This window comes from Aulonocara sp. 'chitande type north' Nkhata Bay, linkage group LG14 (assembly GCF_057382095.1).
Source record: "Aulonocara sp. 'chitande type north' Nkhata Bay isolate Kocher_YH1m ecotype deep benthic linkage group LG14, A_spYH_male_GT1.1, whole genome shotgun sequence".
NCBI classification, from domain to species: domain Eukaryota; kingdom Metazoa; phylum Chordata; class Actinopteri; order Cichliformes; family Cichlidae; genus Aulonocara; species Aulonocara sp. 'chitande type north' Nkhata Bay.
Genome location: NC_141357.1, coordinates 26,182,738 through 26,201,601, shown reverse-complemented (window position 1 = coordinate 26,201,601; position 18,864 = coordinate 26,182,738). Strand labels below are relative to the sequence as shown.

The window sequence follows — 18,864 nt, the reverse complement described above, 5'->3', positions numbered from 1 at the left end:
GTGTTTCGGAGGATCACCAGGAGGCAAAGCAAAGTGGTGATCTTACCAGGAGACTGGCAATAAAACTTTTCTGGAAATTGATAACAGAGGTAGGTGTCCTCCTCTCCAACTGGGAAAGCTCAGACTGACACTGGGGAAATGGAGTCTGTTCAGACTCTGCAATAGCTGGTGCTGACTCTATAACTGAAGTTGAAAACTTTGAGGTTGTAGGAGGTTGGTGATCTTTCTGGGTTCTGGAGAGAGACATTTGGGAGCACAGATAGTTTTAAAAGAGCCCACCAACAATCCAGTATCACAGCAAAACGTGTAATAAACATGCCGGGGTCCATCCCTCAGGTCATCTTTCAGTAATAAGAGCAGAACCCCCTGCTCTTTACACAGTGAACCAAATTTCCATTTGGTATTGGGTGGGTGTGGCCTTATCTTCCGTAGCTTTATTCTACAACACCTATTTCTATAGTAGAATGTGTAAAAATGTGTGTTTAAAATTATGAGGTATTTGTGAAATATATAAATAATGATGTACACCTGTATTAAAGATAAAAATTCACTTCTAACATGAGCCAAGCATTTCTTTAAACTTGATTAAATAGCAACCTATTTTCTAAAGTAAATTTTTTTAATGCTCTAACTTTTATTTTTGTCTTTGTCAGTCAATTGTGATTTCCCCCCCTTCATTTTTGTTATGTTTGTCTTTTTAATGCATTAATGAACAGCATTAATGGTTACTATTAAGAGCAAGTAATACAGGAAGCAAGCCATCCATCCAACAAATAAAAGCTAATGCTGACTACTTAACACATGCCACACAAAAGAAAAATAATTGCAGCAAATGTGCCTCATATCAGGAGTTTAGTTTTCACTGACAGTATAGATCAATTCAGCTACAGATACAACTTGTCGTATAAGTTAGTCAGCTATGCGATGCAACATTTGGGTCTCATTTAAATCACACAGCACTTGTAGCCAGTGTCAAGCTGACTTATGGAACTCTGCTCTATGTCTCGCCCACACAACAATAAAATAAGCAAAAAATAATCCAGACTTTTTGGGACTTGCTCTGTGTCTTTGGCTTTCTGAAAAATATGACATAATCAATATATTAACATTTACTGCACATGTGTGAGCAGAATTGTTCATTACTGTGTGAATATGCAGTTACATATTAATTTACTATTTTTGTTACAGTTAAATGAAGTAAATATATACTCAGAAGCCATGAATAGAATAAATATTTTGTTATTAACTTCCCATAGCTTTAAAATAAAATATTTGTGACTTTGTCTTTTATTCTTGTCACCTCTAGGAAGACAGTGTTTGAGTTTTGTAACTTAAGGTTCATGAGAATCATGTCAACCTATCTCTGATTGGGTAATGTCATAATGACTCATCTGGAACAATGCAGTGACTCAAACATCTGAGCTTTTAACTCACTTCATTGGCTTGTCACAGACGCTGTTGGAGGGCCATTGTTTTCAGCATACAGTTTTTTATGGGGTTACGGTCAATTATGTATTCAGCCCTTGCTGGTAAATGTCTTTTAATGCTTTATCTGTTTTGTAATCCTGTTTACATTGTGTTCTCTGACGTTTCTCACACTGTAGATGAAGGAAAACCACTAAGAGTGGAGGGACACTCGATTAGAAAAGAAGAGGTTATGAGAGAGACACAGCATAGTTTAAAGATTGGGGATGTGAGAAGTTCTAAATCTAGTTTACCCGATTGTGTAAAACTGGCAGGCAGTGAGCCCTTAGCCCTGCACTCTGACGGTGATATTGTGATTGGAGGATTTTTCCCTCTGCATTATGTTGTGCCAAAACCACAGCAAAGCTATAACAGTGAACCCCAAATTCCACCTTGCAGCGGGTGAGTGTAAGGGTATTATTAATCTATGCTGGATCTTCATTTTGGTTTTTTCTCCCTTAGATATGAATGAATGAAATATCAGTATTTTATAAAAAACTATATCAGTTGCTATGCTGCTATGCTATGTTTACATGGAATTGTGGCACTGTGACTGATGAACAAATGTAAATTATATTTATATTACATATTTTTTTATCATAATTTTTTTAATTAATTTAATTTCTTTATACTAAAAATTTAAATACTTCCATCCATCTTCATCCGCTTTGTCCGGGGCCGGGTCGCGGGGGCAGCAGCCTAAGCAAAGAGGCCCAGACCTCCCTCTCCCCAGCCACCTCCTCCAGCTTATCCGGGGGAATACCAAGGCGTTCCCTGGCCAGCCGAGAGATATAATCTCTCCAGCGTGTCCTGGGTCTGCCCCGGGGCCTCCTCCCGTTGGGACATGCCTGGAACACCTCACCCAGGAGGCGCCCAGGGGGCATCCTTGTCAGATACCGAACCACCTCAGCTGGCTCCTTTCGATGTGGAGCAGCAGCTGCTCTACTCTGAGCCCCTCCCGGATGGCCGAACTTCTCACCCTATCTCTAAGGGAGAGGCCAGCCACCCTTCGGAGGAAGCTCATTTCTGCCGCTTGTATCCGCGATCTCGTTCTTTCGGTCACTACCCACAGCTCGTGGCCATAGGTGAGGGTAGGGACGTAGATCGACCGGTAAATTGAGAGCTTCGCTTTTACACTCAGCTCCCTCTTCACCACGACGGACCGGTGCAGCGTCCGCATTACTGCAGCTGCAGCCCCAATCCGTCTGTCGATCTCCGGCTCCCTTCTCCCATCACTCGCGAACAAGACCCCGAGATACTTGAACTCCTCCACTTGTGGCAGGAACTCATCCCCGACCCGGAGTGGGCACTCCAAGCTTTTCCGGCTGAGAACCATGGCCTCAGATTTGGAGGTGCTGATCCTCATTCCCGCTGCTTCACACTCGGCTGCGAACCGTTCCAGTGCAAGCTGGAGGCCTTCACCCGATGAAGCCAACAGAACCACATAATCTGCAAAAATCAGAGATGAGATTCTGAGGCCACCAAAGCGAAAGCCCTCCGCCACTTGGCTGCGCCTAGAAATTTAAATACTTTTTTAAAAAAAAATGTCTGCAGCTTTCATGAAAGACCCTTTCGATGGATGATGACAATGGTGTTTGCAGTGGAGGAAATTAACCATAATTCAAGTCTGTTACCGGGTGTTAAACTAGGCTACAGGATTATGGACAGCTGCAACTACATCCATAACAGCCTGCAGGCTCTGTATTCTTTGCTCACTCACTCAAAAGCTGTTAGCAGTGAGGGAGAAAAAACAGCAGAAATTGAAAACAATGGTATTGAAACTAAGCAATCAAAGACTGTGGCAATAACAGCCAAGTCAAAAATACTAACCATACTGAAAGAGAGAAGTGCTGAAGTTAAGACAGCAATTCAGCACAATCTTGGAAACACTGAAAATGACATAAAAGTAAATGCAACAGAAGAGATAAAGGCAAGACAATCTTCCACATGTCTGTATTATTCTCCTGTGCCTGCTGTGATTGGTCTTGCATCCTCGTCCCCTACAAGAGCTGTAGCTCAAACACTTGGACCTTTCAATATACCACTGGTAATTATCTGTACAACTTTGTTTAATAATGTTATGTGTTTGGTTTGTGTCTCAATAATATAGAAAGAACTTGCTCTCCTTCTAGGTGAGTTATTTTGCCACTTGTACCTGTCTTAGTGATAAGCATTTGTACTGTGGAGCAGGGAAATTATTTTACTGCTATTGTTAAATAATAAATATAATCTGGAGTTTATATTGCATTCAGGGGTTAAACAGTGTGTCTTTCAGAAAGGCTAAAAGTAACAGGACAGGAAACAGGCTTGGAGAGTTTTGCAGAAGTGGAAGTTATTTTGAGCAGCAGGCTAAGACGAGGCTTTAACAATGTAACAGATAGCTTTAAGAAGGCCTTAAGCAGTTATGACTATTTTATACACAATGCATATCTGTGCTTATTAAAGAGTTGGAGCTCGGTCAATTAATTGGGGGTCGGAAGCTTTGTTTGGCGCGATGTTCGGACAATCTATTGTGCAAGTGACTTGGAGCCATAGAAGGAATTGCAGTACATGCTTACAAAACACTTATATATCAGATCATTTTATATTAAGGTTTTAGTAGAGGTTCTTGGTTAAAACATTTATTTAGTAGAAGACATACACATAGTCTCAGTAAGCTTCTGGTATAGTGAAAGGTCAGAAGTGCAACAGGTGAATTGAGAAAGAGCATTTGAGGACGAGACACAGCAGGTTGTAGGTGAAGAGGTGACACAAAGAGCATGTGAGGTCAACACATACACACACATTAGTTAGATTTATTTAGAGGAGAGATTAGTTATGTCTCGACAAGAAAGAGGAACAATTCACTTTAAGACAAGAACGGAAAGTACCAGCCATGAAAATAGAAGATGATTTTCTGGGTGAAAAGTCATTGTGGTGTTGATCTGATCTATGTATAAAATGTATCTGTGACGCATGAAGGGGCGTCAGTAAATCAAACCCTGATGCTATAAAATATCTGTTTATGCTTTGATTAAGTCGAGGACTACTGGCTGTCTGCGTACAGAGTGTCTTCCCACACGTGTGTTCATTAAAATCATTGTTGGACCAAGAGCTTCTGGACCAAGGGTGGTTTGTACTCTCCCTCCTCAATTTTGAACCTTAACAGTACCCATCATTCTTGAGAACTGTGCCAAGTGATCTCTTTCAAGTTAGAGGTCTCGTAAATCTTGTCACTTACTTCGGCTGGTTCTGGGTGGGCACAATAGGAGCTACGGTGAGTCCAAAACATTTTTAAATGCTACAATGGGACACTTTTAGACAGCAACATGGTTTATAAAGGCTTTCTGTATATACATTTCAGGATGACTACAGCCTTTATGGCATCCAAGCATTCTCTAATCAGTTTAGAAGGCAAGGTGGATGTGTGGCATTTCATCTCTCTATCCCAGCATCACCCACAACGGCTGAAATACTAGAAATGGCAGATAAGCTGGAGAGCTCAACTGCTCGGGTTGTCGTGGTCATTACTGCAGAAGTAGATGTATTGCATCTGTTCTCAGAAGTTAGTATCTTGATTGATGTATTTTGTAAATAATAACATCTTAATTAATAATGTAACAAATCCTATTTTGGGTATTTTTAAGTATATACGTGAATAGTCTTCACAGTTGTTTATGTTTGCCTTTCCAGCTAGCTCAAAGGAATGTAACAGGGATACAGTGGATAGCAAGTGAAGCCTGGGTGACCTCGAGCCGGCTGGCCTCACCTGACTTCCACTTTCTCCTGGAGGGAACACTGGGCTTCTCCTTCCCTGGAGTCAGCATTCCTGGGTTGAAAGAGTTTCCTTTGAATGTCCGACCCTCTCCCAAACCAGGAATGGAATTCATCAATATGTTCTGGGAAGAGCAGTTTGGGTGTAAGCTGGAGTTTGAAAGAGACAGAGCCAAAGAATATGAAGTGAATACTCTGGAAAGATTGAATTATATGGATACTTTGAATTACAAACTAAGCTCTCAAAACAATTCTAGCTATATGGTTGGGCTTACCGTTGGACCAAAAAGATTGTTTAATATGTCAGCTGATAGAAATTATGCAGGTTCTTTGGCAAAACCTGTATGCACAGGTTCAGAGGATCTGAGACAGACTGACAGCAGTTATAGCGATGTATCTCCGGTCAGAATATCCTATAATGTGTATAAAGCTGTGTACGCTGTTGCCCATGCTCTGCACACTTTCTTAAACTGTGACTCTGTGGGACATAATAAGGGGTTGTGTGAGAAACACAGATCATTTTCGAATGGTCAGGTAATTGAAACAATCACAAAATATCCAAATCATAATTCATGTGATTTTTTTTTCTTTCGATTTTGTAATTTTTAAAAAAAATATTTTTTGTTTGTTTCGTTTAATATTTTATTTTTTATAATTCTCTTCTGATGTAGTTTCTTCAACATCTGAAGATGGTCAATTTCACCAACCAGTTCAATGAGAAAGTATATTTCGACTCCAATGGAGAGCCAGTCCCTCTCTATGACATCATTAACTGGCAGAAGGACAGCAAAGACAAAATGAGGTTTAGTATAACTTTTAAGTGAACATTACATGTGAAATACTGTATGTATTAATCCTAATTTGAACTATAAACACCTACTCTAAAAATTGTCGTAGATTTAACTGTCCATTAAGCTGGAGTGAATAAATAGGTGTTTTAAATTACAGTTTTTATAGCGCAGGTAGTGTAATCATTCCGGGTACAGAATTTAATGTCCATAACTAGATTGGTTGCTGCTAATTGTCACGGTATGGCATGGCACACCGTGGAAGGAGTGGGGAAGGAGGACCCAGGCGCGGTGCTCTATGTACAAACAGTGTTTATTTACAGAGTGAAAACAACGTAACAATAAATCCCCGTGTTCTCCCAGACTCCCGTGTCGTGTCTCCCGTGAATAGTCTGTGTGCTCTCTGCTCCCGTGTCAGCACCCCCCGGTGCTCGCTGCTCTCCGTGCCTTCCACGCTCTTCCTGCGGGAAACAATAGCGCAGCTGTCAGGACACTCAGAAATGGCAGGCATACACTTTCTGACTAAACTTAGACAGGGTGACTAACGTGGAGTCTCATGCAATGATCCCGCGTCGGTGGGAGCTCCAAGACTCTCTTAAGTAGCTCCCCCGACGAGGCCTGATCAGCAGCAGGTGTGTGGCTTCGGGTGTGGCCAGTCCCCTAGCAGGGCCACACCCCCCAGGCCTGACGGCGCCTATAAACAAGTACTTAGACACACAGCCACCCACACACACACATATGTACAAGCACAGAGAAGGGGAAGCAACACCAACAATACATAATAATAACACAGGTCCATGACTGCCCCGGGGTCCTGGGTCGCCCAGTCCCAGGACCCTGACACTAATAGTTCAATGATAGTTTATGTTGGTTAACTTGTGACCGAACCAACAGCTCAATGTTAAGAAGGAAACTAAACCAAAAAACAGTTTTGGGGAGGTCACTTTAGGCTTCAGCAACGAATATAATGTTACAAACATGGAAAGACTGTCATTTCACTTTCACTCATTGTATCTTTTAATTCAATAAAAGGACTAGATGTTACAATCCCTGATAATGCATTTCTTCAAATGGAGAAAGTCTTGAGGGATGGCTACTATGAGGAAAGGCAGCCTGGAAACTTTACCAGCGGGACACATCGTTGTGTGCCTCAACTTCACAGGGTGTTTCATTATCACAAGCTATTTTGCCATTTTTCAGTAAAAATCAATCATATCATATCAAAATCATATATAGATACATATATAGATATATGATTGATTTTTACTCTAATCTTTAAAATGTATTTGTTATTGTCACTGTAGAGGGTGTTCAAAAGGGTGTAACTAATGCACTGTGTACTGTGAATTCATGGACAATTTTAAATCTGTGACACTTTGTTAGAATAGGTTTCTGTGGACAAAGTCTTTTATGTCCCTTTGAAAGATCTGTCTGTTACAACAACCATGAACAAGAAGTTATGGGTATTTACTTAATAACCCAAAACTTTGGTTTGGTTTTATTCTGAAATATTTTAAGCTAGATTTATAGAAGTTGGAAGCTATGATGGTTCAGCTCCCCATGGCCAACAGTTGCAGATAATGAAGAACACTATTGTATGGACAAAAGGAGAGAGGCAGGTAGGTTATAATTATTGTAAATGTATTTCTTATGCCACTTTAAAATTAAACATTTTTAAGCTGTTGAAAATTATTTGATCAACTATGTCAAATACTCAGTAAGAAAATATTACAACCTATTGATTCACATTATTATATCTTTTTTCTGTTCCTTGTTCAGGTTCCTGTATCTCAGTGTAGTGCTCCATGTCCCCCTGGCAGCAGGCAGGCCACACGCCGAGGAGAGCCCAAATGCTGCTTTGATTGTTTGCCCTGTGCAGATGGAGAGATCAGCAACCAGACTGGTAGCCCATATCATATTAAAGAATGAAAATGTTGCACTGTTAAAAAGTATTGAAAAAATATTGATTAGTTCCTGAATTTTAATCCACATATGTCTTGTTGTCTTGTGTTCTCTGCTCCCAAAGGTTCCACTGATTGCATAAAATGTCCTGAATACTACTTGTCAGACAAAGACAAGGTGAAATGTGTTGCAGGGGAAGAAGAGTTCCTCTCTTTCTATGATGCCATGGGTATTATCCTGGTTGCACTCACCCTGCTGGGATTCATCTTGACATCCATCATCACCATTGTGTTTCACAGTTTCCGCTTTACACCCATTGTCAAGGCCAACAATTCAGAAATAAGTTTCTTGCTTCTCCTGTCACTCAAGCTCTGTTTCCTGTGTTCTCTGGTGTTCATTGGTCAGCCGTCTTGGTGGACATGTAGGCTCCGCCAGGCAGCATTTGGGATCAGCTTTGCCCTGTGTTTGTCCTGCGTCCTTTTTAAGACCATTGTGGTTCTCCTGGCTTTCCGGACTAATGTACCTGGTTCCAGGGGTCGGATGCTGTTTGGTACAGCTCAGCAGAGGATTCTGATCATCTGTACCACAGCTCCTCAGGTGGGAAAGATATCAAACTGTCAGAAAATTATAATGTCAGTTTTTGTAGCCACTTTCTGTAACTATTATTTTATGCTGCTCCAGATTTGTCTCTGTGCTGGCTGGGTGCTAGCCGCACCTCCGTTCCCATTCAGGAATCCAAACTACCAAGCTTCAACTGGAAGAGTGAGTAGGAAGTACTAAAACACTAATTGTTGCAATTTCTATTCTTGGACGTTAATATCACTAAGTTATACAGTAAGATGTCTTCAAATCCTATAGAAGGGGACTTCAGTGATTAGTGTAGACATCAGAGCAGAAACAAATAAATCATATAAAATGAACCATTTCTCTGTATACATACTAATTGTTAGATTATATTAGATTGTGGTGGAGTGTAAAGAGCCATGGCCTCCTGGATTCTACCTGCTCCTTGGTTACATTGGCCTGCTCGCCTTTGCCTGTCTTCTCCTGGCATTTCTTGGACGAAAACTACCAGACACGTTCAACGAAGCAAAGCTCATCACCTTCAGCATGCTAATTTTCTGGGCTGTGTGGATTTCTTTCATTCCAGCTTATGTCAGCTCTCCTGGAAAGTTCTCTGTGGCAGTGGAAATATTTGCTATATTATCATCCAGTTTTGGATTGTTACTATGTATTTTCATCCCCAAATGTTACATTATTTTACTACGACCTGAGAGAAATATCAAGAAAGGCATGACTGGAAAATATTCAAGATGAATTTTTTATTTCTATTTCAGAGTAAAAAAAAAAAAATTCTTATATTTTAATGTGAAAAAAAGAAAAACTTTGTGTTTATTGTGTTGGAAAACCCAGTTGTGTTTAAGTTTAATACTGTAGTAATCACTTATAATGTTTGAATGTGAAAGTAAATAAAATATCATCTGAAACATGTTTCAGTGATTCTGGATGTTTTTCTTCTCTTGTTAGTTCTGTTACTTGTTTTAACTAAAATTATTTGTTAAAAGCTATTATTTTCTACCTCATCTACAGCCCAACTGTGTGCAACACGATCCTGCTTACACATGGATTCAGTCAGCCCCAAAGTGATTAAACCACCAACAGTCTCTGTACTTTCCACACACGTCTTAGATAAAACAAAAGCCCTGCCTAGTGAGGCAAACACTGTGTTAAACACTAACATGGTTAGCATGTTGGACTGTTCTTGGTGTTGGTATGTGTGTGTCTGTGTGTGTCTGTGTCGGTGTGTGTTTGTGTGTGTGAGATATCTGCAGATTCTGGTAAGAGGGAGCCTGCAGCTCCTTTCAGATCTCATGAGTGGAAAGAGCTCTAACTGCAGCCCAAATGTGTAACATGGGAAGCAGTTGAGTGATTTAGAGCACTGCAACAATACAGGCAATATACTATATATATTACTTCAACTATTACTGGATAAAAAAAGATCCTTTATAAAAAGCATTTTTAAAATGTAAGCAATGAGCTGTTTAATTTGGTTCACAGTACACAGCTCTACCTGCTGTTAGAACATTCAGCACAGAGGTATTTTCAAATACAGCTTATTGAATAAATGAGTCAATATTTACCCCAAATGTTGAGTTTTGTCTAGTTTTTACAGTTGTTGACATCAAATCGAGGTTGCAGGTTATTTAGCAATTAAAGAAAGGCTTTTCTCAAAAACGTAACCAGAGAAATTAAAAGGAATATTTAGTGTTGAATTTCTATATTACCTCCAAATATGGATACCTTTTAGCTGATTATACATATTTATTTTGTTGTACACTTTAATACACTTACTATAATATCAGTTGTATACAACTGTCACAGTTCATTCAAATCCAAAATATATTAGAACTGATGAAGAAACCCTTAACATTAAAATAACTGTCTAGTTATTTTAATGACAGCAAATGCATTTTAGAGATTGACCAAGAGGTAAGGCAGACTGGAAAGCCTGATCAGGAGGTTAGATCAAACTTTAGCTATTTGGCCTCACATTTGACTTTAGAATATTTTCTGTCTGTCTCACAGTGTCAAGTCTGCGTGCTTGTTTAGTAATTCATGTTTCCTGTATTGTGAAAGTCTTTGTCTTATGTTAGTGTGTGCAGCTTGGTTCCCCCCCCCCCCCCCCCCCCCGTCTCGTTACCCTGATCTCTCCCAGCTGTGTCTCCCTCCTGTTGCCCATTCCCTGATTGCCACCCTGTGTATATTAGCCCTGTGTTTTCCTGTGCTCAGTGTCGTGTTGTACCCTCAGATTATGCCTGTGTGTTCCTGGTCTCCGGTTTCAGTGGTCACTTCACGTTTGGTTTTCATGTCAGCAATAAAGCTAAGGTTCTGATTCACAATTCTGTGTTCGAGTCCTACGCTTGGATCCTCCTCTCCGCCTGCCCGCACACAGAGCCCTGACAATTTTAGGGCCACTTGCCCGTCCCTTTCTTCCCTCCCCATCCTCAGCTGCCTCCCTATTCCCGCTCTACCACACCCACCCACACACGCAGGGTTTGGGGTGCAGGTATGTCACCAGGGTGCAGGGGAGGCACTCCTCCTCTGTCCCCTTCTGGCCGCCTGTGCCTCAATTTTATTCTGCAACCGAGACATCCACATTACTCACACTCTCACATAACACATACATATAGGGCCTTGGGGGTGGGCACATTTTACAGCATCCAGAGGATGGTCGGTGTACTCCAACCCACCTCTGGCACTGGTGCCCTACCCTCAATTTTAACATGTGTTGGCAATGCTCAGCATGTTTTATGAGTTTGTTGTGGCCAGTGCCATGCTGTTGCATGCTGGGGCAGCAGGTTGAGGAATCGCAGATGCCAACAGACTCAATAAACTGATCCAAAAGGCCAGTACTGTTGTGGGGATAGAGCTGGACTCCCTTAACTTGATGTCAGAGAGGCAGATGTTGTTGGTTTTTTTTTTTGTTTTTGTTGTTTTTTTGGCCTGTCCCTTTTGGCTCTTTTGCCCTCAGAATTGTTGTCTAAAGGCAAAGAAAGATGCCCAACGGATTTACTTTACCAAACTGACCATCCCAGCCTTGCCGTAATGGTCCATTTGATTCACCTTTTATTGTTTATTTTATTTTCACTTACTGAATACGGGACAGACTTGACTGGGGGAAAGAAGGGGAGAAAGAAAGAGGGAAAGAAAAACAGCTGAGAAGAGGGACGGGGAGAAGGGCAAAAGACAAAAACCAACAGAACGGGCAGAGAAAAAAAATGCATATATCAATCACCTGGGTCACCTGCTGAGAAAGAAAAAAGAAAGCAAGCAGAAGAGAACAAGAGTAATAGAATAAACAACATCACAATGATATATGGGAATATGACAGTAAATACTAAATGTTAAACATTATTGTGCAGCACATAAGATCAACAGAACACAGTGTGCTTTGAGGTAGGAGCCAAAAAGGGTGTAGTTTGTGGGTGTGATCACCCGTGTGTACACCTGTGAGCATGGACGCGCTTGTTTTTTGTTTTTTAAAAGGTTCCTTCATGTAATAATCTGCTAGAGGGTGTGGGGGGGCCACAGCCCCGTCCTCCAGGGCATGAAGCAGGTGTGGAGGAGATCAAAACTCCAGACATCCAAAGGTCCCCAGAACACAAGAGACCAAGGAAGACCAACAGAGGGGCAGCTGCGCCACTGTCCCGGAAAGAGCTGAGGAGAGTCCCAGATGAGGGCTCACTCAGCAGCCGCGGAGCAGAAGCCAGGGGGAGTTGCAGTGACGCGCCCGTGAGCTCCGCCGGCAGCCAGCTGCGCCTGAGTGACCGAGCCCCAGGCCGAGAGGCCGGGGGCACCCCACCTCCGAAGTGGCCCGAGCGAGCCCCAGGCTCCAGGCCCCGATAAGCAGCCGCCAAGGAGTGAGCCGGTGTGTACCTGGACGCCCATCCCCGGACACAAAGAACCACCAACGCACCGATGTCTGAGGGGGTCCGCCACTGGCAGGGGAAGTGGTGGTAGGGGGAGATAGGCCTCCAAACCTTGGAGGGCCTGAGATGTCCCCAGAGAGGTGGCGCCTGACACCCAACCTGACATATAGACACAGACATACAGGCACACACAGATACAAACATCCATTCCCACCCTCATGCTCTCATATGCACTTACTCCACACTCAACCAACGTGGAGACAGACATAAAGAGACGTTGTACACACGATCACACTCCCCAAGCGTACTCTACAAACCGGGTCTAGGTGCCCCCGCCCCTGGAGGGGGGAACTGCACCCAGACCCAGGTGGTGTTTCCCTTTTCCCTGCGGTGGGGGGAGGCAGACCGCCCCGACTCCGCAGCAGCAGGAAGGCTCCACACTCCAGACCGCAGTCGGACGGCCAACTCCTCCTCCTAGCCCCCCTGCTCCAGCAGGCCGCAGAGAACGGGGGTGAGAGAAGACTCCAAACCTCCCTCCACTCGCTCATTGTAGTGTTGATGCATGTGTGTTTTAAGGTGCATTTAAAACCCAGGAGGGCTTGGAGCTACCTGCCAGAGAGCAGCAGGTAAGCGCATGGTCCCTCCTGCTAGCCCTCAATGTCTATGTGTATTTAAAATTGAGAGGTGGGCAACGATGCCAGGGGTGGGGTGTACACCCTGATGGTACTTTGGACTCCGTGTATCGTGCCCACCCCCAAAATCCTATATGTATGTGTAATGAGAGTGTGAGTAATGTGAATGTCTAAGTTGTGAGATAAAATTGAGGCAGAGGCAGCCAGAAGGGGACAGAGGGGGGGGGGGGGGGGGGGGTAGCCTCCTCTGCACCCTGGTGACATACCCCTACTCCAAGGAACTGCATGTGTGGGTGGTTGTGGTGGAGCGGGAAGAGGGAGGCAGCTGGAGATGGGGAGGGAAGGAAGGGAGGGGCAAGTGACCCCTCCCTGGGGCCAGCTCCCCCGCTGACCCCAGTAGGCACCCCCACACTCCGCGACCCGCCAGGGAAAGGGGGCCCAGGCCCATCCAGGCCGGGGCCCAGTGCAGCAGCGCCGCCCGGCCCCACAGAGCCCGGGACAGTCCACCCAACCCCACCACAGAGAAAACTGCACCCACCCCACCATCCACTCATCTTCCAGACTACATAAGACAATAAACACCCAGGCTGAGATCTTCCTCCACCTGAGAGAGAGGCAGATGTTACCGAAGCTAAGGACTGTGACATCAGTTTCTTGATCATTAATATGCAAATGGTAATGACCACTCCCCACTAATGAGTTGGGGAATGGTTGCAATCGCAGCATTGTAAGATGGTGAAAAATGTAACCTTGGGCCTCCTCCTCAATTCAGAGATGTTCTTTCCCTTTTTGCATAAATGGCCTCCTTGACTCCTCGCTCCAACAGCGTTCTTCCCTATCCAGGATGTGAAAATTCTCATCATTAAAAGTAGCTCTTCTATTTTGTGCCATCCGCTTAACCAGAGGATGTCTGATTTCCCCGATGTATAAATCATGGCAAATCTCCTGGCACTTAGGGGTTTTCACTTAGGTAGCAGTTGTCCTTCTTCTCTCCTTTATTGCCTGGAGCATTCTTTAGGTGCCTTCCCAGATTTGACAAATGTACAGATGGTATAATCACATTTACTCAGGGCTTGCTTGATATGATGTTCACTTGATCCAGCTGTCTTAGCTAATTATGGGCTAACCTCCGTTTTATCGAAAAAATTCTTAAAAGAGTAGTTGCAAAACAGCTAACTGATCATCTGCAGAGGGATGGTTCAAACAATATCAAACAACTTAAAAAAAAAGGACTCAGAACAAGATACTGTTATCATGAAATGTGACTTTTATTTTTATGCCTTGAAAAAAAATTGACCTTAATCAATTGCATTGAAAAATAGTAAATGTTTCAAAAATTGACATTTTGAAAATCTTAACGTAAATATTTGATTTCACTTAAAACTGAAAATCAAGTGATTTGCTGATTGTGTTGAAGGTGTATATTTTGAAACTACTGTTGCCATTTTAAGTGTGAAACCTCTAAATCCTATCCTTAGTTGTTGTGATATTTTGATACCATGGTAGCATTTACAGGATATTGTTTTATAGTGATATTATACAGGAAAACTGTTACTCAATAAGGCCCATTTACTAGTTGTTTTTCTCTTTCTCTGTGACCCAAGAATTGAGGTGTAAGACTCACAGGCTGGTACCCCAAGGTCGAATATACCACAGAGACGTGCCCACGCCTCGGAGGAAACCCGATCCACGGATGATCCGGGACGGAGATTTCTTTCATTAGTCATGACATATTTCTTGGTGTTCTGTTTGGAGCAAATATACACAGCATTAGTCCAAAGCTGGAGGCCAGAATGGCAAAAATCTCCACAACTACAGTGAATTTCACAGGAGAACTGACATATGCTGGGATAAAGGTGATCCACACTGCACAGAATATCAACATGTTGAAGGTGATAAGCTTGGCTTCATTAAAATTGTCAGGTAATTTGCGGGCTAAGACAGCTAAAACAAAACAAAAGGCAGCCAGTAGGCCTATGTAGCCGAGAACAGCCCAGAAGCCAACAGGGGAGCCTAATGCACATTCCAGGATGATCTTCTCCTTGTATGTGGTTAGATTTTTAATTGGGAATGGAGGGCTAAGTACCAACCATACAGTACATATTAAAACTTGAATAAAGGTGAAAGACACAACGGTCATTCTTTGTTGTGGAGGACCAAACCATTTCATGACATTGCTACCTGGAAGTGTCGCTTTAAAAGCCATTAAAACCACTATAGTTTCCCCAAGTACACAGGAGATACAGAGTACAAAGGTGATCCCAAATGCAGTGTGATGCAGCATGCAGGACCACTCTGATGGTGCTCCAATGAAAGTTAATGAACATAAGAAACACAGAGTGAGAGAGATGAGCAGCAGGAAGCTCAGCTCAGAGTTGTTGGCTCGGACAATTGGAGATGTCCTGTGATGAAAGAATACAGCCCCAGTCATAATGGCCAGACAGGCACCCAGAACTGAGAGTGTAGCCAGGATAATTCCTAGGAGGTCTTGAAATGAAAGAAATTCTACAGGCTTAGGGATACAAGTGTCTCTCTTTCTATTAGGCCAGAATTCCTTGTGACATGGTAAACAATCAGCTGAATCTGATTGAAATAAATACATAAATTAAAAACAAGAATTATAAGAATTGTAATATTTTAATCATTCATATTATTGTAGATATCCACCCTATCACATTTTACATGCATGGGCAAAAATTGTATTTTACCTGTAATATTATTTATCTCTCCCTCAGGACACGGTATACAGTCATAGCAGCAGATGGGTTTTCCTTTCTGCAGCACTTTACGAGTTCCTGGAGGACAACTGCCACTGCACACTGACACTGGCACCTGTCAAGACATAGAGGCTACATAATAACTGCAAATTTTTGCTATCATTATGTTAACCAAAGTCTTATTTGCCAAACTCTTGTCCTTTTACTCGTTACTTTTGTGCTACCCTCCATCCAGTTTATGCTTCTGTTAATCTGGAACTCCTGGCCTGCTGGCAGTGATGCATCATACAACCCTACAGTTACTATCTCAGTTATGCCAGTCTCACTTTTCCGCCAGTTAACTAACTCATAAATAGCCACAGGATCCCCATTAGCGTTAAATGACACATCATATCTGTTTCGGGAAAATTTACTTTCTTCATCTGAGTCAAAACCTGTGAAATTGTAAAAACACAAAAAGGGAGGGGAAAGAAAGAAAGAACAACAGCAAAAATTAATTCACATTTGAGTTCATTCAATGTACATTAGAGATAACAAAAAACATTAAACGGACTTGTTCATTTCAACTGACCTGTTTAGACTCTAACTTGGTTAGTTTTCTACACTGAGCTGTGACATTTTTTCCATGGCACACTGCATTATGGATGGCATGTGCTATTGCATACACAGCCTTGTACACCATGTTAGTAATTCTGAGCTGAGATGTGTCAGTGTATTGGCTTTGGAGATTCTTTATATCTTCAGTTCCATTACACATATTCATGTCTCCAACAGCACCTAAAACATGAACAGATGTTTATACTATTAAAAGTCAAAACAAATTTCAGACCTCTCTTATTTGATGCATTTAACCAATCAAGTTAGTATTTATCACTGACAGTAAATCAGAACAGTCCCAATGGTGAAATTCGATCTATCTACCCTACCCTCAATTTTAAATGGATTTAGAAACTAAGGGCTTTCGGGAAGAGCCGTGCTGCTCTCTGAGAGGAAGCTAGTACCATGCTCTCCTGAGTTTTAAATGCACTTTAGAACAGCACACAGCAACACTACATATGAGCGGGCGTAGGGAGGTTTGAGGTCTTCACTCACCCCGGTTCTGTTAGCCGTCAGACTGGGGTCTGGGATGCGGGGCCTCCCTGCTACTGCAGATAGGGAGGTGGTCCGCTTGCCTCCACCCCAGAGAGAAGGGTTACATCTCCTGGGTCTAGGTGCCCCTCTGAGGGCGGGGGTACCTAGACCTGTTTGGGGAGTATGTTTGGGGAGTGTGACTGTCTGTGCAGTGTCTATTTAAGATAAGATAAGAGATAAGATAGAACTTTATTAATCCCTCGGGTGGGTTCCTCTGGGAAATTCGACTTCCAAAAAGCACAGCAACGACCGAAGTTACAGTTACAGAATTGTTATATATATATATATATATATATATATATACACACACACACACACACACATATAAATACAGAGACAAATATAAATAAAATATACAAAGGGGATAAATAGAATAAATAGGAATAAAAAATAAAAATACAAGTGCATTGCACATTTCAAGTATTGAGTCTATTGCACTGTTGACTATTTACAAAAAGTATTGCACAAGGTATTGTACAGTGAGGTGAAGAGGCACTACAGCTTAGTTGTTCCCCCCTCCTTTGTCCTCCTGTTTCCCCTCCCTCTCCCCTCCAGAGAGGAGTTAAACAGTTTGATGGTGTGTGGGACAAAGGAGTTTTTAAGTCTGTTAGTTCTTGTCTTGGGGAGAAGCAACCTGTCACTGAACAGACTCTTCTGATTGTTTATGGCCGTGTGCAGAGGATGCCCAGCATTGTTCATAATGTCCATCAGTTTCTTTAATGTCCTTTTCTCTGCCACTGTCACCAGAGTGTCCAGCTTCATGCCGACCACAGAGCTAGCCTTCCTGATCAGTTTCTCCAGCCTGGATGAGTCCCTCTTTGCTGTGCTGCTCCCCCAGCACACCACAGCATACAAAAGTACTCCAGCAACCACCGACTGGTAAAACATCCTCAGGAGCTTCCTGCAGATGTTAAAAGATGTTATTTGTGTCTGTCTACACGTTGGGTGAGTGCTGAGTATTTGGTTGTGTATATGGTGGTGGGAATGCACGTTTGTGTCCGCGTGCGCCTGTTCGTCTGTGTCTATATGTCAGGTTGGGTCTTAGACTCAACCTCTCTGGGTACATCTCATCCCTTCCAAAGTACGGGATGACACATAACATAACACATACATAACACATACATATAGGGCCTTGGGGGTGGGCACATTTTACAGCATCCAGAGGATAGTAGGTGTATTCCAACCCACCTCTGGCGCTGGTGCCCTACCCTCATTTTTAAATGCATATAGACACTGAGGGTTTTCGGGAGGAGCCGTGCTGCTCTCTGATAGGAAGCAGGAACCATGCTCTCCTGTGTTTTAAATGCACTTTAGAACTGCACACAGCAACACTACATATGGGGGAGGGAGGTTTGGGGTCTTCACTCACCCCGGTTCTGTTAGCCGTCAGGGCTGGGGGGCTAGGAGGAGGTGCTGGCCGTCAGATTGGAGTCTGGGATGCGGGGCATCCCTGCTACTGCAGATAAGGGGGTGGTCCGCTTGCCTCCACCCCAGAGAGGAGGGTTACATCTCCTGGGTCTAGGTGCGGCTTGCCCCTCTGGGGGCGGGGTTTACCTTGACCTGGGATATAGAGTATGTTTGGGGAGTGTGACTGTCTGTGCAGTGTCTATTTGTGTCTGTCTACATGTTGGGTGAGTGCTGAGTATTTGGTTGTGTATATGGTGGTGGGAATGCACGTTTGTGTCCGCGTGCGCCTGTTCGTCTGTGTCTATATGTCAGGTTGGGTCTTAGACTCAACCTCTCTGGGTACATCTCATCCCTTCCAAAGTACGGATGCCTATCTCCCCTCACCACACTCCCTGCCGGTGGCTGATGCCCTCAGACGTTGGTGTGTTGGTGGTTCTTGTCGACTGGGGCTGGGTGCTCACGTATGTACCGGCTCACTCCTGGTGGCCGATTGGCAGGGCCTGGTGCCTGTGGCCTGGCTGGGCCCCTTCCAGGGGGTGGGGTGCCCTCAGGCCTCTGGGCCTGAAGCTCGGTCCTCTCTGGCACAGCTGGCTGCCGGCAGAGCCCGCAGGCACGCCACTGCAACCCCCTCTGGCCTCTG

At 43.3% G+C, this 18,864-nt stretch overlaps 1 protein-coding gene and 1 pseudogene across 1 annotated transcript; one reads left to right on the top strand and one right to left on the bottom strand.

Annotated features, from left to right (window-relative positions):
* Positions 1-3,043: 3,043 nt before the first annotated feature.
* Positions 3,044-9,224, top strand: LOC147314726 (extracellular calcium-sensing receptor-like). The gene is made up of 14 exons (XM_086260219.1): positions 3,044-3,249; positions 3,400-3,511; positions 3,597-3,634; positions 3,744-3,750; positions 4,613-4,720; positions 4,808-5,008; positions 5,236-5,372; positions 5,532-5,751; positions 5,889-6,019; positions 7,528-7,624; positions 7,785-7,908; positions 8,032-8,504; positions 8,589-8,669; positions 8,868-9,224. The coding sequence occupies exons 1-14, from the start codon at positions 3,044-3,046 to the stop codon at positions 9,222-9,224; spliced, it is 2,292 nt and encodes a 763-aa protein (XP_086116345.1).
* A 5,468-nt stretch (positions 9,225-14,692) lies between these two features.
* On the bottom strand, positions 14,693-16,449 carry LOC147314725 (extracellular calcium-sensing receptor-like; annotated as a pseudogene).
* Between the last annotated feature and the right edge of the window lie 2,415 nt (positions 16,450-18,864).

Excerpts from the sequence above, each read along its gene's own strand:
- LOC147314726 (XM_086260219.1), top strand. The coding sequence starts at position 3,044 with ATGATGACAATGGTGTTTGCAGTGGAGGAAATTAACCATAATTCAAGT. Across the intron at positions 8,505-8,588 it reads TCTGTACCACAGCTCCTCAG|ATTTGTCTCTGTGCTGGCTG; the intron begins GTGGGAAAGATA and ends ATGCTGCTCCAG. Across the intron at positions 8,670-8,867 it reads ACCAAGCTTCAACTGGAAGA|ATTGTGGTGGAGTGTAAAGA; the intron begins GTGAGTAGGAAG and ends AGATTATATTAG.